General features: G+C 43.1%; 1 protein-coding gene across 1 annotated transcript in view; it reads right to left on the bottom strand.

The window, feature by feature from the left end:
- Positions 1-1,011: 1,011 nt before the first annotated feature.
- The window catches only part of LOC121560976 (FH2 domain-containing protein 1), a 43,142-nt gene continuing 18,554 nt past the window's right edge, over positions 1,012-25,599 (bottom strand). The window contains 6 exon segments of the mRNA XM_045211221.1: positions 1,012-7,972; positions 9,594-9,758; positions 12,139-12,256; positions 16,081-16,151; positions 20,476-20,583; positions 20,900-20,970. Coding sequence (XP_045067156.1) covers positions 5,690-7,972; positions 9,594-9,758; positions 12,139-12,256; positions 16,081-16,151; positions 20,476-20,583; positions 20,900-20,970 — 2,816 coding nt within the window. The 3' untranslated portion in view covers positions 1,012-5,689.

The following is a 25,599-nucleotide window of genomic DNA, read 5'->3' as shown; positions in this document are numbered from 1 at the left end:
GCTGTGTAAGGGATATTTTACCAAGAAAGAGAGTGATGGAGTGCTGCATCAGATGACCTGGCCTCCACAATCCCCCGATCTCAACCCAATTGAGATGGTTCGGGTTGAGTCAGGCGGCAGAGTGAAGGAAAAGCAGGCAACAAGTGCTCAGCATATGTGGGAACTCCTTCAAGACTGTTGGAAAAGCATTCCAGGTGAAGCTGGTTGAGAGAATGCCAAGAGTGTGCAAAGCTGTCATCAAGGCAAAGTGTGGCTATTTTCATTTGTTTAACACTTTTTTGTCACTACATGACTCCATATGTGGGCAAACATACAAAATCAGCAGAGGATCAAATAATTTTTTCCCTCATTGTATGTAAATACGCCTCCAATGTAATTTCACAATGTGCCTTGCCTTTTCGAGTGAGTTCCTATGCGAATGTTATTATTAAAAAATAACTCTTTATAACAATAAATTACATATCTCATAAGGCCTTATTTTGCAGACTAGTTTTACCCTAATATAGTGGCCTTAGCTCATGGTTTACAGGCCACATCAGGCCTGCAAGTAGGGTTGCAAAATACTGGTAACTTTACAGATTTCCTGCTTATTCCCTCCCGTTTCCAAGAATCTTCCAACCGGGATTCCTGGAAAACCTGGGAATTTTGGGCATGTTACCAGAATTTTGCAACCCTACCTGCAACTCACATTATGATGGCATGGAAAGTGATGTGTAATTCTAATCAGAACCCAGCCAGAGTTAGGATATCCCCAAAAATGTATTCACCCACAACCTACATTCAGAATGGGAATATTATGAGGAGACTACCTAAACCATTGAAACTGGAACAACCATTTCAGTAAAGGGTGTAGAAAATGCAACTGATTGCATTAGTTTAGAAAAATATGTTATTTATCTTTATGTAGCATAAGATTAATCAATCGATCTACGTTAATTTAAAATCACAGATATTCAAAACAATTCGAAAAAGTCAACCTGCAGTAGAGCATGCTGGGAAATATTTTTATTATAATGATTATAGTACAAATTTGACTTTTACGGTATGACCACAGTGACAAAGCCATTAGTTCCTTTTAAGTGGCAAAAATTCATCATTGTACCTTATGGTGGGTATTGAGGGTACACAAAATACAGTAGGTTTGTATCCTCGAAAAATCTGAAATGTAGCTTCACAGTAGAGTGTGATGATTGTATATTTTATATTCAAAATATAGGGTACAAAAATGTACCATTATACTAGGTTATCTGCACATGTACCCTAAAAGGTACTGAACAGTACAATGCGAGTTTATTATGTTGTAAAGACCAGGGGCGCGATTAGCAGGACGCAACGTTTTGGAACGTTCAGATAGAAATAGCTATGTGGAACAAACATGCCTCTCTAACATGTAGAATAAGGAATCACATCGGCTCTATTCATGGCATTTCTATCTGCAACTGTTCGAGAACGTTTGGCAACTGAACATGGCCCAGCTGGCCATATTACACGTCATGATTGTTTACTCTCCCTTTAATTAATAAAACTGATGAGAGAAAGGGGGTTAAAAATCTAGCGCGCTGTAGCGCAGCCCTCAGTATCTCTGCTTAGAACAGCCCCCTGGAGAATTCATACAAAAACCGATACGATCCACGTAGAGTTTCAGACTCACAGCAATGTCCATTCCTGATGGAAAAAAGCTGAGAAGGACAGAGGAAAAAGCTTCACGGCTTCAATGTGACACAGCATCGGGTGATTTTATTGATTTTGTTTCACATCAAAACTGAAAAAGATTATCAGTGCTGTAGAATAACATTATAATATTCAGCCCTGTGTACTCTAGTGATTACAGTCATTTTCTCCAGGTAGAAGTTTGCGTTTATTAACATCAAAGACAGAGAAGAAGGCGGCAAAGCAGAACCAAGGCAATTAAGTGGAGCAGCTATATAGAGCGGTGGGAACTCCAGCTAAGACATGCGTAGTCTGATCCCCATAAAGAATCACAGTAAAAAACACCAAGCCTGGTCCCGGATCTGTTTGTGCTGTCAGGCCATGACAACAACCATATTGTTGGCTGTTGAGCACAAACAGATCAGGGATCAGGCTAGAAAACATTCCTCCTTGATTTCAGTTCTAACACACAAGCACCACCACCTAGGTCCTATGGAATCCATGCCAATAGCGCACACTGTCATTTAAGGTCAACATTTGAAGTTGAACATGAACTGTAGCCTACTGTGGATGAAGTCACTGTATTGTGTGCTTGCAACTTCTCACGTTGGCTTGAAAAACCACCAACATCAGTCAATCAAAGGGAAAATCTAATCGCCACCATTCGGTTTGGGTTGGGCAACATTGGACAAATGTTTCAACACCGTTTTGGGTTGCCAGGCGCCTGCTCTGTCATGATTAGGAGTCGGGCCTAAGTTTAGAAAGGCTAAGGCTATTAGTCAGACGGACTACTGCTAGTGTTCTGTCCCACAGCGTCCTGACTGAGCTGCTGGACCGGGTTGTCATGGTTACCATCCCATAACAAGGAAGTGGCGGCAGAGTGGTGGGGGGTATGCAAGGGGAGACATTCCGTATTGAAGTCCCACCGTCTTTAGTGGCTCTGACGCAAGACCACCCATTGTCGACATGCCCCTCTTAAAATGAGCCCGGCAGCATGAGGCATTGTGGGATAATATGTGGGAGGTCGCTCTTGTAAAGGGCCATCCTTGTAAAAGACTAGACATTGTGTTATGTCTGGCGGACCGGAGATCTGTCATACAGTCTGACTGTGACTGTAGATGGGAAAAGAGAGGGAGAGAGAGGAGCATTGTGTCTCGCACTTTAGTCATTAGCATGTCATAGGCCAGCGTCCCAAATGGCACCCTATTCCTATATAGTGCACAACTTTTGATCAGAGCCCTATGGGCCCTGGTCAAAAGTAGTGCACTATATAGGGAATAGGGTGCCATTTGAGACGCACCCCGTATGGGGTGACGTATGGCCTCTGGGTCTTTTGTGCCATTCACCGCCTCACTTCATTTGCATTGTAGAGAGCAGGGAGATAAAAATATCATGGCCTACTGCAGGGATGTGGCCTGTAGGATCGATTTAAAATGGACTCTCTTAGGCGTGCTCTGAGAGTTGCAGACAGAAATTGTACAACAACTGTATAGAGATGCTTCTTGAGATATCCTCAGACTTAGAGTACAGCAGATTGACATAGTTGATTCAAGACAAGTTGAAGTGAGCGCCTCAATGCATCATCTGTGAACAACGATGCTGTTCATTGTGACAATTTCAAGAAAGGAAATAGTCTGGTTAACCATTGGCTATTGTCAACAGAATCCTTTCACCTTCACATACAGTTTCCTACGTGTAAACATATTGCGAGCTCTACGTATAATCAAAAATAGTATATCTTTACACTATGTACACAGAGTGGACGGCTAATCGGCTATGCCCGTGATTTGTAGTATCCAGTCTAATAGCTATTTCGGTGGGTGAAATGGAATGTAGGGAGGATTTCTACTCTTATTTACAATTCAGGAGACACTACTGATGATGGGACGGCTACATCAAGCTTTAAGTTAATGCACTCTAGTTGTTGTTGTTTAAGTCAATGGCACAATGCTGTTTGAAAGGCAAGTGGTGTGATAAGCTGGCCTGGTTCCAGATCTATTTGTGCTGGCTTGCCAATGACCATAGGAGTCGGCAAGACAGCACAAACTGAGCTGGGATCAGTCTAGTGAGGAGCAATTGCAGGGCTGAAGAATCTACAGTATTACTTGAATCACGACCATTTACGGTCAAGGAACACAATTACATAATGTCAAGTAGTACAAAAATCAGGAGATGACAACATTCACAGTAGAAAAGTCAAGGATTACAAAGACGATTATTGTGACAAAATGCAGAGACAAACAACACCATGTTGGGTGTTACTTCAGTCTGAAGAGCTATATCTTCAATGCTGGTCTTCATAGCATTAGCGTTGGTCTAGCTATAGCATAAAGCAGGACAAATATTTCCATTGTGTGCACTTCTACTCCATGCTAGAATGGAGGCGTTTTATCAAGAGCATTTAGAAACATTGCTTGTTATTGATACATAAATACAAATGTCAAAACTACATGAAAATACATTGCATGACAAAGTACACCCTTGGCATGTACTGTATTCTAAGAGGTAAAGGTAAAACTTTACAGTGGAATCATACCAAAGGACTAACTGGAGTATCATAAACAGAGGATAATGGCTCAAGAACTTTCTGTACTTGCTAATAGTAACAGTTAATGTACTTGATACAGTACACAATAGGATACCCGATTCAATCAAACCCTGACAACCAGGTTTCCAAAACAAGTGAAAAACAACAACTTCATTGACATTAAATTCAAATATAGTTCAGTTTCCTAATGTCTGACTGCACATATTATTTTGTCCAAGACACTGCAGCACATCAACAATAATGTATATTTAACTTAACCTCGGAAACCTGGATACCCGGTTGGATTGAATAGGGCCTATGGGCATTTCTTTTATGCCTTATTTTTATTACTATTTCCGCAATGTCAAGTATAACCGAGGTATAACTTCAGTGGAGCAGGAAAGGAACTCAGTGGCCAACTGCTGAGGAGTACAATGACACTGAGAGCAGGGTCGTATTCATTAATGCAAACGGAAAAATTCTGTCAGTTTTTTCAGTCCGTTTCGTTTCTAGTGAATAAGGCCCTGAATAGTTATTTTCACTATTGTCCCATCCATAGTATCTGAGAGGACACTGATTGGACCAGCTTTTTTTTTGCCAATTCCAAGTGATCCCTATTGGATCAGCCTCAGACTAAATTAGTGAAGCAATAGAAAAACAGAGCGATATTCAGTGTAGACTCCAGGCTACTGTATAGTATGGCTGTGCAAAGGAAAGTAGAGAACCACAGAAATCAAAGTCACAATCACAACAGCAGCAAGGCAGCGTCTCACAAAGCTCATACCCTGAATGAAGACACTAACACAGTCCCCAAATTGTCAAAGCTAATTAGCAGCATTCAAACATGTTCAGTAGTGGTTTTTCAGTAACACTTCATTTTACAGTCACTGTTACCAGGTAGTTACCAAGAAAGTACTTGTTAAAATGGTAATTATCTAATAATTGCATAGTAATCACACTTCAGTTTCTACGAGATTCATTGACACACGTGCCTCTATGTACCATTTGGTAATAGTAAATTACCAATAGTGTTGAATTCTTTGAGGTGAGTACCAGAAAATATCCATTGTTACTACCACATAGTTAAGTAAATACCATCTTAAAATGTGCTGTTTAAAAAAGCATGATCATTTTTCTTCTATTTAGACATGTCATTTTACAGTATTACATACAGTTTAAGACCACAATGCAGGCAAAGAAAGCTCCTATGAAAAAAGGGGGATTTTGCCATTTGTCAGATCTGTCTCCCCGTGAAGAATGCTAAAAAACAAACGGGGGCTCATGAAAAAATAATCTTATCTACAGAGTGGCTACATACAGTGCATTATATATTTTTGCAGTTCATATAATAAGTGTTGACGGAGCCCTGTACAATGACTTGATATGGATGAGTTGGGATGTCTTAGAGTCGCTAATGAAAGAGGACACAAAATGTCAGTCTACAGTATGTGGGGAAAACCATAGTAAATTTCTTCCTCTCTGGCTCCAATCGAGCTCCACCATATTTGAGTTCTACTTCCAGGTGGGCTTGATGGTCCTACATGACGTACTGGATTGGACAGATTTCTCAGAGAAGCTGCTGTTCTTGCGTGAGCGCTCGTGGGTGGGCGGCGGTGGGGGGGTGTCGCTGCGCTGGGTGCTCGCCCGGCTTGACGCCCTGACTCTCTGCACCCTCTGCAGACCACCCAATTGGGCCTTCTCCTCCCCCCTGGGTGAATGCTGCCCCCCTTTGGTAGGAGGTGTGGTTGTGGCGGCGGCTGGAGGCCGAGCGGGTGCTTGACTCTGGGAGCTGCTCCGGGACAGGAGAGAGGGGCTCCTGGAGGGGGTCGCGGGGTTGGAGAGTGGGGGAGCAAGTTCCTTCTTGGTGGTCCTAGAGGAGGAGGCCACAGTGTTGCGGGCCCAGCCAGGCAGGGTGGCTGATGGGTTTTTGGAGCTGTGGGTAGGTGTCTTGGGAGCGCTAGCCTCAGAGGGTGCCCCAACCTGACCATGGGCCTGAGCCTGGGCAGCCAGGGCTCTCATGGTGGAGCGGCACATCTTCTCCTCCGGCGGTGGCTTGGGCAGGTTCCTCAGCGGCTTGGCGCTGGGCTTGCGGAAGGAGGGCTTTCGCGGGTTGAGGTCACGTTTCCAGCCAGAGAGGCCAGCGCTCCCCTGGGATTTGGTCTCCTCTGGGGGCAAGCTGGAGTGGCGGGCGGGCCTACCTGTCTTCTCGCTCCGCCCCCTGGCCGGGGTGCTCTTGTCGCGGAGCGGCTGCCTGGGTTCTGCACCCTCAAGGCCCCCGGCGGATCTCTCCACCCGCCTGGCGTTGCTGCCAGTCCGGCTGAGCTTGGTGATGGGCACCACCTTCCGCATGCCCTGGTTCTCAGTGGTGGTCAACATCCTGACGCCGCGACCCACTCCGCTGTTTTTGGAAACTTTTGTCTTGGCTTGTGTTGGTTTAGGGCTATATGTCTGTACAGCTTTCTCGCCCACCTGCCTACCCTCCGCCGTGTCCCAGCTATCTGTGTCCCCCTCTTCCGTGGTGACGAACGAGCTGACGGATGGTGCATGTTCGTCTGTGGACTTTGATGCCGACAGCTCATTGGTGGAGGCGGAGAAGGAGTGATCGTTTGTGGATGTGGAATCAAAGTTGGAGTTGGAGGATAGCAAGCTGGGGTCTCGAAGGTTCCCCTGGATGTTGTTGCAGTCAGTGTTTTTTACGTCAGGGACCAATCCTTCCCTCATTAGAGGCGAGCTTTCGATCTCAGAGTAGTCAAACGCTACGGAGCAATCCGTTTCTGTGCAGTCTAAGATGTAGAACACCGGTTTCGTATTGGATACGGAGGGGTCAAGAGGGAGAGGCGTGTCGCAGGTGGTTGAGGAGACGGTGCTGCTGTCCTCCTCTTCCTCCTTCTGAAGCGAGCCCACCACAAACTGAGAGGACGTCATTTTACCTTCCCACGCCGCGGGCTCTGGCCCTATTTCCAAACTCTTTGGACAAGGAAGAGGGGTATCCAAAATGAGTGTCTTTGGAGGTTCCCTCTCCAAGTCCGCCACCACCACGTCTCCATGGTCGACAAAGTGCATGTGATTCGTGTTATTGTTCGGACTGGGGAGTTCAAACGGTTGAAGTCCCAAGACTAGCATGTGCCTCTCCACGCTGACGTTCATGTGTGCCGTGACGCTCGCTCTGGGGGTGGGCGTCTTCTGAAAGAGGTTACGGTTGTGACACGATCGAGGCAGATAGCTTCCCTCGGACATGGTCGTGTAGTTGTTATTATTGCTATACGGTTCCTCATTGGCATTAAAGCCTGTGGAAGAGTACCTGGCCAAGGGGCTGATGGGCTCCGTCTCGGCCTGGTGTGACGTGGCCAGCATCTGCCGCCCGTTCCCCAGCTCGCGGTTGTCGTCCTGGGACACAAGCCACGGGGCGGTTCTCCGTTGGAGGGTGCGGCCGGAGCGCGGCAGGCTGTTGAACTTGTTGGCATAGTCTGCTGGCAGCACCGCGCCACTGCCGAACAGCTCCAGATAGCCGTGAAGCTCGCGGTCGGCTATGGCGGCCACGGTGTGGCGGTGGCGACGGGCGCTGGCCGAACGACCCAGGGGGCTGTGGGGGCTGGCAGGACGCTGCTGGAGGAAGTCCAGGAGGCCCTCCTTGGTGAGCATGTCCACGTCGTTCTCGCTGCTGCTGCGGCCGAATCCGCCGTTACCGGCGCCGGCGGCCTGCTGCTTGTCGGAAGTCCAGGCAAAGCGCTTCTCCTCCAGCTCTCTGAGACGTCGCTGCCTGGCCGCTTCCTTCAGCTCCCGCTCCAGGTTATCCTGACAGAGACAGAGAAAGGACAGGCTAATTTCAAAATGTGATAACATAGAGTACAGTGCTGTGAAAAAGTATTTGCCCCCTTTCTAATTTTCTCTACTTTTGCATATTTGTGATACTGAATGTTATCACATCTTCAACCAAAACCTAATATTAGATAAAGGGAACATAAGTGAACAAATAACACAACAATTACATATTTATTTCATAAACAAAGTTATGCAACACCCAATTCCCCTGTGTGAAAAAGTAATTGCCCCCTTACACTCAATAACTGGTTGTGCCACCTTTAGCTGCAATGACTCCAACCAAATGCTTCCTGTAGTTGTTGATCAGTCTCCCACGTCGCTGTGGAGGAATTTTGGCCCACTCTTCCATGCAGAACTGCTTTAACTCAGTGATGTGTGGGTTTTCAAGGTCCTGAGGCAGCAAAGCATCCCCAAACCCTCACACCACCACCACCATGCTTGACCTTTGGTATGATGTTCTTACTGTGGAATGCAGTGTTTGGTTTTCGCCAGGCATTACTGGAACCATGTCGTCCAAAAAGTTATACTTTTGAATCATCTGTCCATAGAACGTTCTTCCAAGAGTCTTGATGATCATCCAGGTGCTTTTTGGCAAACTTGAGTCAACTTTTTGGACGAGATGGGTCCCATTATGCCTGGCGAAAACCAAACACTGCATTCCACAGTAAGAACATCATACCACAGTTCAAGCATGGTGATGATGGTGTGATGGTTTGGGGATGCTTTGCTGCCTCAGAACCTGGATGACTTGCCTTAATAGAAGGAACCATGAATTCTGCTCTGTATCAGAGAATTCTACAGGAGAATGTCAGACCATCCGTCTGTGAGCTGAAGCTGAAGCGCAGCTGGGTCATGCAGCAAGACAATGATCCAAAACACACAATCAAGTCTACATGAAAATTGCTAAAAAGCAACAAATTGGAAGTTTTGGAATGGTCTAGTCAAAGTCCAGACCTAATCCCAATTGAGATGTTGTGGCAGGACTTGAAACGAGCAGTTCATGCTTGAAAACCCACACATCACTGAGTTAAAGCAGTTCTGCATGGAAGAGTGGGCCAAAATTCCTCCACAGCGACGTGAGAGACTGATCAACAACTACAGGAAGCATTTGGTTGGAGTCATTGCAGCTAAAGGTGGCACAACCAGTTATTGAGTGTAAGGGGGCAATTACTTTTTCACACAGGGGAATTGGGTGTTGCATAACTTTGTTTATAAAATAAATGAAATAAATATGTAATTGTTGTGTTATTTGTTCACTTATGTTCCCTTTATCTAATATTAGGTTTTGGTTGAAGATCTGATAACATTCAGTATCACAAATATGCAAAAGTAGAGAAAATTAGAAAGGGGGCAAATACTTTTTCACAGCACTGTATATGTACAGTATATATGATTACATACACCTACATCAGTATGTCCTTTTAAAGAGTTGATGATTTTTTACTTCAGGAAATGCAATGCAGGTTAATGGAAGTATGTGAATTTGTATGTTGGATAGAGTATGTGAGTCGTCAGTTATATTACTTATCTGAAACTACATTGTAGAGACTTAAAATATTTGAATTGAAATACTTTAAGAAACAAAACGCCTCACCTTGACAGCCTTTTTGAACTTGAGACAGAAGTCCTGGAAGATGCGGAAACACTCGTCCAGCATGAAGGTATCCTTGTCTTCACAGAAGAAGTCAATAAGCGCATTGCCCTCCTTCCGCAGGTCCAGCCTGCGCCTCTTCAGGTCCTGGAGGGTCCTTGTGGAGCTCTGTTGGGGATGACAGACAATGGATGACAGACACAGATGAGATTTATAAGTGTACAGTGAGAGAAACAAGTATTTGATCCCCTGCTGATTTTGTACGTTTGCCCACTGACAAAGACATGATCAGTCTATAATTTTAATGGCAGGTTTATTTGAACAGTGAGAGACAGAATAACAACAAAAAAATCCAGAAAAACGCATGTCAAAAATGTTATAAATTGATTTGCATTTTAATGAGGGAAATAAATATTTGACCCCTCTGCAAAACATGACTTAGTACTTGGTGGCAAAACACTTGTTGGCAATCACAGAGGTCAGACGTTTCTTGTAGTTGGTCACCAGGTTTGCACACATCTTAGGAGGGATTTTGTTCCACTCCTCTTTGCAGATCTTCTCCAAGTCATTAAGGTTTCGAGGCTGACGTTTGGCAACTCGAACCTTCAGCTCCCTCCACAGATTTTCTATGGGATTAAGGTCTGGAGACTGGCTAGGCCACTCCAGGACCTTAATGTGCTTCTTCTTGAGCCACTCCTTTGTTGCCTTGGCCGTGTGTTTTGGGTCATTGTCATGCTGGAATACCCATCCACGACCCATTTTCAATGCCCTGGCTGAGGGAAGGAGGTTCTCACCCAAGATTTGACGGTACATGGCCCCGTCCATCGTCCCTTTGATGCGGTGAAGTTGTCCTGTCCCCTTAGCAGAAAAACACCCCCAAAGCATAATGTTTCCACCTCCATGTTTGACGGTGGGGATGGTGTACTCCTGAGTGGCGCAGTGGTCTAAGGCACTGCATCGCAGTGCTAACTGTGCCACTAGATCCTGGTTCGAATCCAGGCTCTGTCGCAGCCGGCCGCGACCGGGAGACTCATGGGCGGCGCACAATTGGCCCAGCGTCGTCCAGGGTAGGGGAGGGAATGGCCGGCAGGGATGTAGCTCAGTTGATAGAGCATGGCGTTTGCAACGCCAGGGTTGTGGGTTCGATTCCCACGGGGGGCCAGTATAAAAAAATATGTATTCACTAACTGTAAGTCGCTCTGGATAAGAGCGTCTGCTAAATGACGTAAATGTAAATGTAAATGTGTTCTTGGGGTCATAGGCAGCATTCCTCCTCCTCCAAACACGGCGAGTTGAGTTGATGCCAAAGAGCTCGATTTCGTCTCATCTGACCACAACACTTTCATCCAGTTCTCCTCTGAATCATTCAGATGTTCATTGGCAAACTTCAGACGGGCCTGTATATGTGCTTTCTTGAGCAGGGAGACCTTGCGGGCGCTGCAGGATTTCAGTCCTTCACGGCGTAGTGTGTTACCAATTGTTTTCTTGGTGACTATGGTCCCAGCTGCCTTGAAATCATTGACAAGATCCTCCCTTGTAGTTCTGGGCTGATTCCTCACCGTTCTCATGATCATTGCACCTCCACGAGGTGAGATCTTGCATGGAGCCCCAGGCCGAGGGAGATTGACAGTTATTTTGTGTTTCTTCCATTTGCGAATAATCGCACCAACTGTTGTCATCTTCTCACCAAGCTGCTTGGCGATGGTCTTGTAGCCCATTTCAGCCTGTGTAGGTCTACAATCTTGTCCCTGACATCCTTGGAGAGCTCTTTGGTCTTGGCCATGGTGGAGAGTTTGGAATCTGATTGATTGATTGCTTCTGTGGACAGGTGTCTTTATACAGGTAACAAGCTGAGATTAGGAGCACTCCCTTTAAGAGTGTGCTCCTAATCTCATCTCGTTACCTGTATAAAAGACACCTGCGAGCCAGAAATCTTTCTGATTGAGAGGGGGTCAAATACTTATTTCCCTCATTAAAATGCAAATCAATTTATAACATTTTTGACATGCGTTTTTCTGGATGTTTTTGTTGTTATTCTGTCTCTTACTGTTCAAATAAACCTACCATTAAAATCATAGATGGATCATTTCTTTGTCAGTGGTCAAACGTACAAAATCAGCAGGGGATCAAATACTTTTTTCCCTCACTGTATGCGTAATGATGACTGCCAGAGCCGGTGGTATTTTATAACATATAATTACCATCAAAATATATCAAAAACAGGGGGTTTGGTGATATCAGGGATGTAGGATAGTATGAACGGTAAACACTTAACATGCAAATTACATATTGGCCCATATTTGTTATGCTTATGGGGTGTTCTTCCAATTGAGACCATAGTAGTAAGTTATCTGATATAAATGTGTTTGTCTACTATATGTACAGACCCACCTCACATGACATTGAAGTCATGTTACAGTCACCCTAGGATCCGCTTTGGTATCACGACTGGCTAAGGATGCCTTCACTGTGAGCTGCCCTCATGCACCATAATCAGCATTCACAGAGCAGAATTCCCAAATTAAATTCTGACTGAATGTGCTCCCACCTGTAGGAAAGGATCCAGCTGCTCCAGGAGCTCCGGGTCACTCTGGACCTTCTCTTCCAGGGATCTGGTCCTGACGTAGAGAGACGAGAACTCCAACTCTATGTTTTCCACTGATATTCTGCGGGGATATGCAAATCATTCAAAGGCTGTTAAAATACATTGTGTGGCGCAGTTGGTACAGCACGGCGCTCGCAACGTCAGGGTTGTGTGTTCGATTCCCGCTGGGGCCACCCATAAAATGTATGCACACACAACTGTATGTCAATTTGGATAAAAGTGTCTTTTAAATGGCATATACAGTGGGGAAAAAAAGTATTTAGTCAGCCACCAATTGTGCAAGTTCTCCCACTTAAAAAGATGAGAGAGGCCTATAATTTTCATCATAGGTACACGTCAACTATGACAGACAAATTGAGAAGAAAAAATCCAGAAAATCACATTGTAGGATTTTTAATGAATTTATTTGCAAATTATGGTGGAAAATAAGTATTTGGTCACCTACAAACAAGCAAGATTTCTGGCTCTCACAGACCTGTAACTTCTTCTTTAAGAGGCTCCTCTGTCCTCCACTCGTTACCTGTATTAATGGCACCTGTTTGAACTTGTTATCAGTATAAAAGACACCTGTCCACAACCTCAAACAGTCACACTCCAAACTCCACTATGGCCAAGAACAAAGAGCTGTCAAAGGACGCCAGAAACAAAATTGTAGACCTGCACCAGGCTGGGAAGACTGAATCTGCAATAGGTAAGCAGCTTGGTTTGAAGAAATCAACTGTGGGAGCAATTATTAGGAAATGGAAGACATACAAGACCACTGATAATCTCCCTCGATCTGGGGCTCCACGCAAGATCTCACCCCGTGGGGTCAAAATGATCACAAGAACGGTGAGCAAAAATCCCAGAACCACACGGGGGGACCTAGTGAATGACCTGCAGAGAGCTGGGACCAAAGTAACAAAGCCTACCATCAGTAACACACTACGCCGCCAGGGACTCAAATCCTGCAGTGCAAGACGTGTCCCCCTGCTTAAGCCAGTACATGTCCAGGCCCATCTGAAGTTTGCTAGAGTGCATTTGGATGATCCAGAAGAGGATTGGGAGAATGTCATATGGTCAGATGAAACCAAAATATTACTTTTTGGTAAAAACTGAACTCGTCGTGTTTGGAGGACAAAGAATGCTGAGTTGCATCCAAAGAACACCATACCTACTGTGAAGCATGGGGGTGGAAACATCATGCTTTGGCGATGTTTTTCTGCAAAGGGACCAGGACGACTGATCCGTGTAAAGGAAAGAATGAATGGGGCCATGTATTGTGAGATTTTGAGTGAAAACCTCCTTCCATCAGCAAGGGCATTGAAGATGAAACGTGGCTGGGTCTTTCAGCATGACAATGATCCCAAACACACCGTCCGGGCAACGAAGGAGTGGCTTCGTAAGAAGCATTTCAAGGTCCTGGAGTGGCCTAGCCAGTCTCCAGATCTCCACCCCATAGAAAGTCTTTGGAGGGAGTTGAACGTCCGTGTTGCCCAGCGACAGCCCCAAAACATCACTGCTCTAGAGGAGATCTGCATGGAGGAATGGGCCAAAATACCAGCAACAGTATGTGAAAACCTTGTGAAGACTTACAGAAAACGTTTGACCTGTGTCTTTGCCAACAAAGGGTATATAACAAAGTATTGAGAAACTTTTGTTATTGACCAAATACTTATTTTCCACCATAATTTGCAAATAAATTCATTAAAAATCCTACAATGTGATTTTCTGGATTTTTTTCCCTCATTTTGTCTGTCATAGTTGACGTGTACCTATGATGAAAATTACAGGCCTCTCTCATATTTTTAAGTGGCAGAACTTGCACAATTGGTGGCTGACTAAATACTTTTTTTCCCCACTGTATTATAATAAATGTGAATAGTTTAAGATTCTAAAACCTTGTGGACTGCTGTAGCAGATGGCTATGTTAGCATCATAAAATGTGACTTTGCCTTCGTCAGACTTGAAGTACTGCTGACCCTGAAATGCCTTGTATCGGTCAATGGTGCTTCAGAAATTGTGGCAGAAATGGACCATGTTACACTGTATGGCACCCATCTATATTTGACCATTTAATTCAAAGACCTATCTACAGTGCATTCGATAAAGGTGAATATAATATAATAAGCCATTTAGCAGACGCTTTTATCCAAAGCGACTTACAGTCATGCGTGCATACATTTTTTTGTGTACGGGTGGTCCCGGGGATCGAACCCACTACCTTGGCGTTACAAGCGCCGTGCTCTACCAGCTGAGCTACAGAGGACCGGACAGTTAGAGAGGCTGAAAGGAAGAACGATGTGTTAGCATATCCACAGCGGAGCATTATCTGTTGGCACACCAGGAGAGAGGGAGAGCTGAAATGTAGCATGTAGAGATGACCTTGTGAAAGAGCTTGACAGCCACAGGGAAGATAATGCATCCTAAACAGTGCAGTATACTGTCAGAGCCATAGGGAGCTTCAATTCATTTGAAATTCAATTCAAGGCGTTAGTAGGGATCTGTGATTTAATTCAGTGCTGCTGTTATTCTAGCCAATTATCAACCTCTTCATTTGATAGCATTTAAACTATGAGTATGTATTGTACCATATCTATTTTCTATGGCATTAAAATTGCAGTCTGCGATTCATAAAACAACAATTGTTCACCTCGCCACTTGGTAAACAGCTGAGGTATGGGGCTGAAGAAATGTAACCAGACTTAAAGCTGCAGTCTTATTAAAGCAGCAGTATGCAGTTCAGAGAACAACAAACAGGACACCGCACCACTTGTTTAGGTAAACAGCTAAGGGATGGAGGTGGGGCTGCAGAAATGTTACCAGACTGCAGCTTTAAGACCAAATCATCATCCAATAGTAATCATATAAAGGGAACATATACAGATAGAGCTAATGGAGGGAAATAATCGCGCTAATGCTCTCTAAGAGCAGTGGCTGAAGCAAGAACCTATAGCCTACACATAGCATTCCAGGAACTGAGTTAGTGATCTTGATTGTGAAAAGAGCCCAATAAAAGTCCTTTACAGTATAGGGCATCCGTAGATAACGGGTGTGAAATTGACTGGGAGTCTTCTAGGTGAACTAGTTGTAAGAGTCCTGTCAAAGGAAAGCAGTGCAAATGCTGCGTTCTTGACATGTCAGTGTTCGGAAATAAAACGTGCAAACTCTGAGCACTAAGTTGTTGTAATGAATACTCAGGGAGAAAAAGGTGTAGATTCTCGCGCAGGGCACAGCAAGTGTTTATTTCGCCTTCGCAGAAGGCAGGAATCGTGGTCACAGGCAGGCAATGGTCATACACAGGTAGGCAAACAGGCAGGAGAATCAAAAACTAGGACTGAAGGCTATAACTGGTTATCACAAACGAGCTAGGAAAAGGCTTAGTAGAGTCAAAACGAACAAGGCACAAACAGAATGAACTGAACTAAATTAGGAGCTGATGAGACCAGGTGAGTAACTAACACAGGTGAAATCAATGAACAAAAATGAAAGACAGGGCTACGTTCAAGAACACAAAGAAACAGGGCTACGTGGAAGAACACAAGGTTGACTAAGAAAATAAATACAGAACCTTACAGTTGTATGTATTCACGTGCTTTGAAGTCGTTATAAATGCCAATTGGCTAACGGCTAACTAGGTACATCAACCATAAACTACAGTTATTATGCTCACAAACAAATTACAGTGTTCAAAAACAGTATAAATAGATTGTTGTTGCATTTAACTGCTGAACACTTCCTCAATAGGTGACGTCAGAGTTCAGCATGTCAAAGAAGTTGCGGCACATAGTTGACAACAGAGTGTACTACTTTACGGAAATTATGAGTTGGAGGGCTGTTCAAATTGCTTTTTCCAGTTTGCAAGTTTCCGACATCTTGAAGACCGCATAATGAAGGACTATTTACCTGGAAGCGCTCTGGATGTCCTGAAGTTTCTCAGGGAACTTCAGCAGCTTCTCGTCCTTCTTCTGTGCTTCCTGAGTAGATAGGAAAGGAATTATAATTTACCTAGTATAATGCTTTATTACGTGTTATGTACACCCATATCCCCCTTGTAATTTCCAATCTGTTTAATAATGCTCGAAAATAAATTAGGATGATGGAATTCAACTCCTTAAAAAAGAAAAACATCTGCCATCCTTCCTGCAATATTCAACATTTCTCTCATTTAGCCTCTGTTTACTCAAACATCGACGTCATGGAATATTTACGAGTGACAACTTCTCTGCCGTCGAAAGGGCATCTGTGGAAAGCCTCTCCTTATTCTGTGTTAAAAAAGACTTATTCACTCATCTCAAATTCTAACAAATTCCACGTCATTTAAACGTGGAAATGTTGGTAATATTTGGTTGACTCAAGTGAAATTTAGTCTAGTGCTGTAGGTTGGTTATCTTTGAATATAGCAGGTAATCATTCTTAAAGTCATTACTTAATGTTTTGAGTTTATATTCCAATTCTGGGGTCAATTTGACTAATGGTTTATGTTCATATTTGTGTTTATTGGTATATTGTGGTCATCTTTGAATTCTGGTACTTTTTTAATCCCAGTTGGTACACGCCACATTAACATAAAACAAATACTTCAATAGACTCACAGCTGTAATACGCTGACTGCGCAAGAGACAGGACCCAAATAAAATAGCCACTTTTCACTAAGTTCAGACTACATAACAGGGCAACTATATGTGATTATACAGATATAAAATCACAATAATTAGCCTGCATAATTTAAATCTAACAGTCATTTGCATGAGACAAAGTATCCCTATGGTGCCAATGACATCTATAATGCCACCAACTGGTCTGGTGCAGCAATCTAAGGTTGCAGTGACTTTATATTCATATAACTAGTAAGGATATTCACATAAGGTTTACATACCACATTTCATAGTCCCATGTCCATCAGTTCAGTTCTTATAGCCCTGGTGTGATATGGGGAAATCTAGTGATGTAGCTTGGCCGACTTTGAATGCAGCAACTAATCATTCTCAAATTCATTTGAGGCTAATTCATTGAGTCTATATACCAAATCTCGAGTCAATCTTACTTAAAAAATCATTGCTGCATTCAAATATGGCCACACTATACCTAAGCACATAAGATAATGCTAAAAATACTTTTGAAAATACAATTTTTCAAAAGTATTTGTAGCATTAGCATTTGTGCTAACATGCATTTATAGGTACAGTGAGGCCATATTTGAATGCAGCAACAATATTTTCTCAAAACCATTAAAGACTGATGTAATGAGTCTAAATACAAAATCTGACGTATGGTTCATAAGGATAACATGAATGCAGATGATTTTGAGCATTAGCGTTACACATGCAAAGAATGAGTTGTTAATAGTTTCCTTGTTTTGTGAAATATCAATACCAAATTCAGCGTGGTTCATTTTAGGGATGGCCATGATAGCGATGCCAAGTTTCAAGTTGCTAGTATGAAAAAAAAAAATGTATGCACTCACTAACTGTAAGTCGCTCTGGATAAGAGCGTCTGCTAAATGACTAAAATGTAAAATAGGCCACTATGGAGTCGATTTACATTGGTTTAAATGGACAAGGAAAATCTGATTTTTGATTTATCAATAACTTAGCCATCTTTTGGCCAATCCCTTAGCTTTTCAACTAAGTTAAAGGCATGTACCATAGGCCTACATTCCACATTTGGTGTGGCCATCTTTGAATGCAGTCCAAAAACCACATTTGGAGTGAATCTGACTTTTAGTCCTGAGAAGATTCTTTATGATTATTTTAAGCATTAGCGTAACATAGTCAAAAAAGTGAATTGTTAATAGTTTCCTTATGTTTTTAGGATATCAATGCCAAACTTAACATGGTTCATCATGGTAATGTCTCTGATGAACCTAAACAGTTTCAAGTTGATAGGCAATTGTGGCGTGGATTTACAAAGGATTTAAATGTACACGTAAAATTTGATTTGTCAATAGCTCAGCCATTCTTTTTGAAGTTACTCATGGCCTCTAGTTTCTCTGTGCTTCACTGTGACCCTTAATGACAGGATTGTAGTTAAGATTACATTAAAAGTACATAGTGCAAGTAATCAATGCTGTTCAAAATTCAGCACAGATTATTATAGCAATTATGAAGATTCCCACAGACCTGCGACCTTTGCAAGCTATCTTGAACATGCACGCTTTCTATGATTACATAAGAAGACCTTTATAGTTATAGTAACCTCAAAAAGTGTTCTGGATGTGTTACTCATTTTATGGTTGAATAAATACTGTTACATTAGTTTGTAAGATAGCCTAACTTTAGGCTATTGACTGTATTATAAAAGTTATATTTGTAATACAAATATCAACATTTAAAGGAGATGCTTGGATAGTTTCATCTTAGCCACTGGCTTAATTCTATTCTTTAACTTATATTTTTTGTTTAGTTGGAGAAGTGAATCCACCATACCATTTGTTAACTTCTGGACAAGTTAATAGGCTAAAGTGCATTGTAAAAGTGATATTGAATTGTGTTTAGTTGTCCACGCAACCAAATATCAACATTTGAAGGAAATGTATATTTTGTACCACTGACTTAGTCTGACTTTAATTCCAGTTTGTCTACAAATTAATAATTCATATGTTGAAATAACCGTCTCCAACTCAATCAAAAATCTAAGTTAAAGATCAAAAAACAAAATCAAACTTTATTTAAAGTGCATTTATTGTTTGATTTGATTTGATTTAGTGCTATTCTTTAAGTTCAACGTTTGGTTGAAATGGAGACGTGAATCCAACATATCAAGTATTAATTTGTAGACAATGTGGATTTAAAGCCAGACTAAGTCAGTGCACAGATGGAACTATCAAAGCAGAAAATACATCCGGTGATATTTGGTTGCGTTGACAACCAAACACAATTCAATATCCAGTTTGTCTACAAATTAATCATTTATATGTTGGATTCATGTCTCCAACTCAAGTTAAAGAATAGGACTAAATCAAATCAAACTTTAAACCCTAAATAAAGTTTGATTTGATTTAGTCCTATTCTTTTACATAGATTTTTGGTTGAGATGGAGACGTAAGTCCAACATTAATTATGAACTTTAAGATTACATTTAAAAAGACAAAGCTTGAAATCCTACGCCCATATGCATTGTCTATTTTTAGTTGAACGCTGGGTTGACTTGAAACAATAGCTGTTGATAACTTTGTAAATGCTATAATAATAATAATAATAATAATAATAAAGGCCTAATATAAATAGTATAATTGATGATATATGACTTATAAAGTATGGTTAAATTTGTACTGTAAAACCTACCCCTTGAAATTACTTTGACAACAACAGTGAATCTATTTAGTTATTAAGAGATCTCTCAATAATTGTTCTCACGATAATACATTGGTAGTAGTCAGGGACAAATATTAAAGCTAAGCAGGGCTGGGCTTAGTTAAAATCCTGGATCCTGGAGACCAAATGGATAGCTGTAGATAGATCAATTCTCCAGTAGGAGGTGCTACCCAGCTTATAGTTTCTTTCTGATAGTGGATATAACGTTGAAGATCTGATGTTGTTTCAAACGTACAAATTCATCAAGGTTGAATTTTATACAAGGTTATATGTTGAAAATTGTTTACCATGATGACATAATCCTGTGGTTGAAAGTTTACCCTCAAAACAACAGTTGATTACTTTTTGCAAATCCAATGTATTTTCCACCTAGATTCCATGTCACAATACGTTGACAAATTACATTGAAACAATGTTGATTCAACCAGTGAGTGTCTGTACTCTGGTCGAATGCCAAAAGGATCCACAGGTCAGCACACTGACTCATACTCCCAAACGGTGACATTTCATTTTAAAGTGAGCATGACCAGAAGAAACCTGAGGATATTCCTGCACACTGCTTTCTTTACAAAGTGATTCTCCACTAATCTGTCTCTCTGTGTCTCCTACAGTGTGTATATGTTTTCTCCTGTGTGTGTTGTGTGTGTGTGTGCATGTCTGTTTGTCTCCTCCATTGTGTGTGTCTCCTCTAGCGTGTCTGTCTCCTCCAGTGTGTGTGTGTCACAGGAGGCTGCTGAGGGGAGGACGGCTTTAATAATGGCTGGAATGGAGTGAATGTAATGGTATTAAACACATGGAAACCATGTTTATCATGTGTTTGATGAGTTCGATACCGTTTCATTTATTCCGTTCCAGCCATTACTATGAGCCCGTCCTACCCAATTAAGGTGCCACCAACCTCCTGTGGTGTGTGTGCATGTCTGTGTGTCTCCTCCAGTGTGTGTCTCCTTCAGTGTCTCCTCCCATCTCTCTCTGTCAGACTCACCAAAGCCACAAAATGCAGCAGGTTCATGCCCGGTTTGTTGGCCTTGGTGTCGGCCAGTGAGAGGAGCGATGACAGCTTGAAGCCCACGGCGTTGCCCGCGTAGCCACCCTGTGGGACGGGGAGGAGGATAACCGAGCAGTGTCATAGTGGTGCCATAAAAGCCATTATCCCACCCTAGCCATCGTCATTTCAGACAGATAAGGAGAGAGGGAGAGAGGAGAGATGTGGGGGAAATAACGAGACAGATGTCACAGATTGATGGAGAGAGAGAGAGAGAGAGACCCCGAGTGAGTGAGTGAGTGAGTGAGAGGGTGAGTGAGTGAGTGAGTGAGGAAAAGAGAGAGAAAGAGAGGAAGAGAGAGAGAGGATAGCTAAATAGAAAGGGAGGGGGGGAAACTGAGAGATAATGGCATCGTTAACTTACAGCGTTCATGATGTTTCCAGCCTGCAGGACCAGGTGGAGGATGGCGTGTAGTTCCTCACAGGTCATCAGCTCTACAGAGAGAGAGGAGAGAGGGGTCAATACAAAGCCATAGCAAGCAGAGCATTCAGCAGCAACCTCAATCAGACCTGGGTTTCAAATACTTCAAAAATCGATTCAAATACTTTATCTGTGTTTGTTGAGCTTGCCTGGCTTAATAAACCAATAGAAAAGTCCTAAAACTGCAAACCCTGTCCATTTGGCACTCCAGGCAGACTCAAGCAAACACTAAATGTTTTTCAACCCAGGTCTGATAAGGAGTAATGTCGGCCCCCACCAAGAGTCTGGTTTCACTAGTAATCACAATCAACAATTAGCTTGTCTGTGACTTGCACTTTGTTTAAATAGCGAATGGACAACAGCATAACAAAATGCATCATATCTATACATGCACATCCTAGATCGAAAGCTATTCATGATGAGATGGAGTAAATTAAAAAAACACCCACAAAATAATGACGGCTCATACCAACTTATCCAACATTGCAGCAATGTGCAGAGCTGCGGTCGAGTGGATAATACTCCCGGCACGTGCCACATAAGGCTCTGCACTGGAGATCAGGGTTCAATCCCTTCCTCCTGTGTCTCCCTTCTCACTGTCTTCCATCCATCTATACCTGTCTAATAAAGCATCCCAAAAAAAACGTGCAGCTTTAACCTCTTTTATGAAACATAACGCCGCCCAGAGGCCTAATGTTAATGAAACGATTCTTCATGTTGGCCAAGTGCCCTGCCGAACTGACATCTCAATTCAGCACTGCTGAGAAGAGGTTGTGGTGCATGGGCTTTCTGAGAGGAAAGCCAATAAAGCGTGGCTGAGGGGTGAGAAGCTGTGACTCAGCTAAAATGACATTGAGCCGCGTTTGGCTTAGAGCAGGGGGGTCGAATATGTCCCACCATTTATTGGACGCTTTGTAAAGCCCCAAATTCGCTGAGAGATGAAACTCTGTGTCGGGCCGTTTTACGAATCATTCAAAAACCCTGCATCATGCCCTAAAAGGCCTCACAATGCAGATTTTACAGCAGCCTGCACTCTCAAGACATGTTTAGCTTACTAAATGTATCAGGGCAATTAATTTGCTAAATTGGTGCTACTCTTTAGGCACCGCCAAGCTCATTTGAATGTATTAGCTACAGTAGCTGCATACCAACAAATCATGCATAGGCCCACTGTACTGCAATAAATGTCAACGCCGTTCATATTTCAGAGCCCAAATGACAAAAACAAGTTGACTGTGGATCATATCATAAACAGATCACCGACCATTTCGAATCCCACCGTACCTTCTCCGCTATGCAATCCGGTTTCCGAGCTGGTCATGGGTGCACCTCAGCCACGCTCAAGGTCCTAAACGATATTATAACCGCAATCGATAATAGACAGTACTGTGCAGCCGTCTTCATCGACCTGGCCAAGGCTTTCGACTCTGTCAACCACCGCATTCTTATTGGCAGACTAAATAGCCTTGGTTTCTCAAATGACTGCCTCGCCTGGTTCACCAACTACTTCTCAGATAGAGTTCAGTGTGTCAAATCGGAGGGCCTGTTGTCTGGACCTATGGCAGTCTCTGGGGGTGCCACAGGGTTCAATTCTCGGGCCGACTCTTTTCTCTGTGTATATCAATGATGTCGCTCTTGCTGCTGGTGACTCTCAGATCCACCTCTACGCAGACGATACCATTTTGTATACATCTGGCCCTTCATTGGACACTGTGTTAACAAACCTCCAAACAAGCTTCAATGCCATACAACACTCCTTCAGTAGCCTCCAACTGCACTTAAACACTAGTAAAACTAAATGCATGCTCTTCAATCGAACGCTGCTGGCACCCGCCCACCCGACTAGAATCACTACTCTCGACGGGTCTGACCTAGAGTATGTGGACAACTACAAATACCTAGGTGTCTGGTTAGACTGTAAACTCTCCTTCCAGACTCACATTAAGCATTTCCAATCCAAAGATAAATCTAGAATCGGCTTCCTATTTCGCAACAAAGCCTCCTTCACTCATGCTGCCAAACATGCCCTCGTAAAACTGACTATCCTACCGATCCTTGACTTCGGCGATGTCATTTACAAAATAGCCTCCAACACTCTACTCAGCAAATTGGATGTAGTCTATCACAGTGCCATCAGTTTTGTCACCAAAGCCCCATATATTACCCACCACTGTGACCTGTACGCTCTTGTTGGCTGGTCCTCACTACATATTCGTCGCCAAACCCACTGGCTCCAGGCCATCTATAAATCACTGCTAGGCAAATCCCCGCCTTATCTTAGCTCATTGGTCACCATAGCAACACCCACCCGTAGTATGCGCTCCAGCAGGTATATCTCACTGGTCATCCCCAAAGCCAACACCTCCTTTGGCCGCCATTCCTTCCAGTTCTCTGCTGCCAATGACTGGAATGGCTGGAGACTCTTATCTCCCTCACTAACTTTAAGCATCAGTTGTCAGAGCACCTTACCGATCACTGCACCTGTACACAGCCCATCTGAAATTAGCCCACCCAACTACCTCATCCCCATATTGTTATTTATTTTGCTCATTTACACCCCAGTATCTCTATTTGCACATAATCTCTTGCACATCTATCATTCCAGTGTTAATACTAATTGTAATTATTTTGCACTATGGCCTATTTATTGCCTTACCTCCATAACTTGCTACATTTGCACACACTGTATATATATTTTCTGTTGTATTTTTGACTTTATGTTTTGTTTTACCCCATATGTAACTCTGTGTTGTTTTTAATCGCACTGCTTTGCTTTATCTTGGCCAGGTCGCAGTTGTAAATGAGAACATGTTCTCAACTGGCTTAACTGGTTAAATAAAGGTGAAATAAATAAATAAAAAATATGGTTGTTTCAGACGCAGTGCTTAATGGGCATCCTACAGCATAATAACAATGACATACCGCGGCCATCCACTGTTTTCAACTGTTTGTCAGCACGGTCTGTTTTGTCCTTTGCAATCATTAACCATTAACCAAATGGTTAACCAAATTAGGTCTATTGTCCCTACCCCCGAAAAAATCTCTAGGTGCATCCATCCGTCTCTATATACAGTGAGGGAAAAAAGTATTTGATCCCCTGCTGATTTTGTACGTTTGTCCACTGACAAAGACATGATCAGTCTATAATTTTAATGGTAGGTTTATTTGAACAGTGAGAGACAGAATAACAACTAAAAAATCCAGAAAAACGCATGTCAAAAATGTTATAAATTGATTTGCATTTTTATGAGGGAAATAAGTATTTGACCCCCTCTCAATCAGAAAGATTTCTGGCTCCCAGGTGTCTTTTATACAGGTAACGAGCTGAGATTAGGAGCACACTCTTAAAGGGAGTGCTCCTAATCTCAGTTTGTTACCTGTATAAAAGACACCTGTCCACAGAAGCAATCAATTAATCAGATTCCAAACTCTCCACCATGGCCAAGACCAAAGAGCTCTCCAAGGATGTCAGGGACAAGATTGTAGACCTACACAAGGCTGGAATGGGCTACAAGACCATCGCCAAGCAGCTTGGTGAGAAGGTGACAACAGTTGGTGCGATTATTCGCAAATGGAAGAAACACAAAAGCACTGTCAATCTCCCTCGGCCTGGGGCTCCATGCAAGATCTCACCTCGTGGAGTTGCATTGATCATGAGAACGGTGAGGAATCAGCCCAGAACTACACGGGAGGATCTTGTCAATGATCTCAAGGCATCTGGGACCATAGTCACCAAGAAAACAATTGGTAACACACTACGCTGTGAAGGACTGAAATCCTGCAGCGCCCGCAAGGTCCCCCTGCTCAAGAAAGCACATATACAGGCCCGTCTGAAGTTTGCCAATGAACATCTGAATGATTCAGAGGAGAACTGGGTGAAAAGTGTTGTCGTCAGATGAGACCAAAATCGAGCTCTTTGCCATCAACTCAACTCGCTGTGTTTGGAGGAGGAGGAATGCTGCCTATGACCTCAAGAACACCATCCCCACCGTCAAACTTTGAGGTGGAAACATTATGCTTTTGGGGTGTTTTTCTGCTAAGGGGACAGGACAACTTCACTGCATCAAAGGGACGATGGACGGGGCCATGTACCGTCAAATCTTGGGTGAGAACCTCCTTCCCTCAGCTAGGGTGTTGAAAATGGGTTGTGGATGTGTGTATTCCAGCATGACAATGATCCAAAACACACGGCCAAGGCAACAAAGGAGTGGCTTAAGAAGAAGCACATTAAGGTCCTGAAGTGGCCTGGCCAGTCTCCAGACCTTAATCCCATAGAAAATCTGTGGAGGGAGCTGAAGGTTCGAGTTGCCAAACGTCAGCCTCGAAACCTTAATGACTTGGAGAAGATCTGCAAAGAGGAGTTGGACAAAATCCCTCCTGAGATGTGTGCAAAGCTGGTGGTCAACTACAAGAAACCTCTGACCTCTGTGATTGCCAACTAGGGTTTTGCCACCAAGTACTAAGTCATGTTTTGCAGAGGGGTCAAATACTTATTTCCCTCATTAAAATGCAAATCAATTCATAACATGTTTCCACTGGATTTTTTTGTTGTTATTCTGTCTCTCACTGTTCAAATAAACCTACCATTAAAATGATAGACTGATCATGTCTTTGTCAGTGGGCAAACGTACAAAATCAACAGG

Source organism: Coregonus clupeaformis, chromosome 36, assembly GCF_020615455.1.
Source record: "Coregonus clupeaformis isolate EN_2021a chromosome 36, ASM2061545v1, whole genome shotgun sequence".
Lineage (NCBI taxonomy): Eukaryota > Metazoa > Chordata > Actinopteri > Salmoniformes > Salmonidae > Coregonus > Coregonus clupeaformis.
Note: the sequence above shows the minus strand (reverse complement) of the source record. Positions and strands in the feature narration are given on the sequence as shown.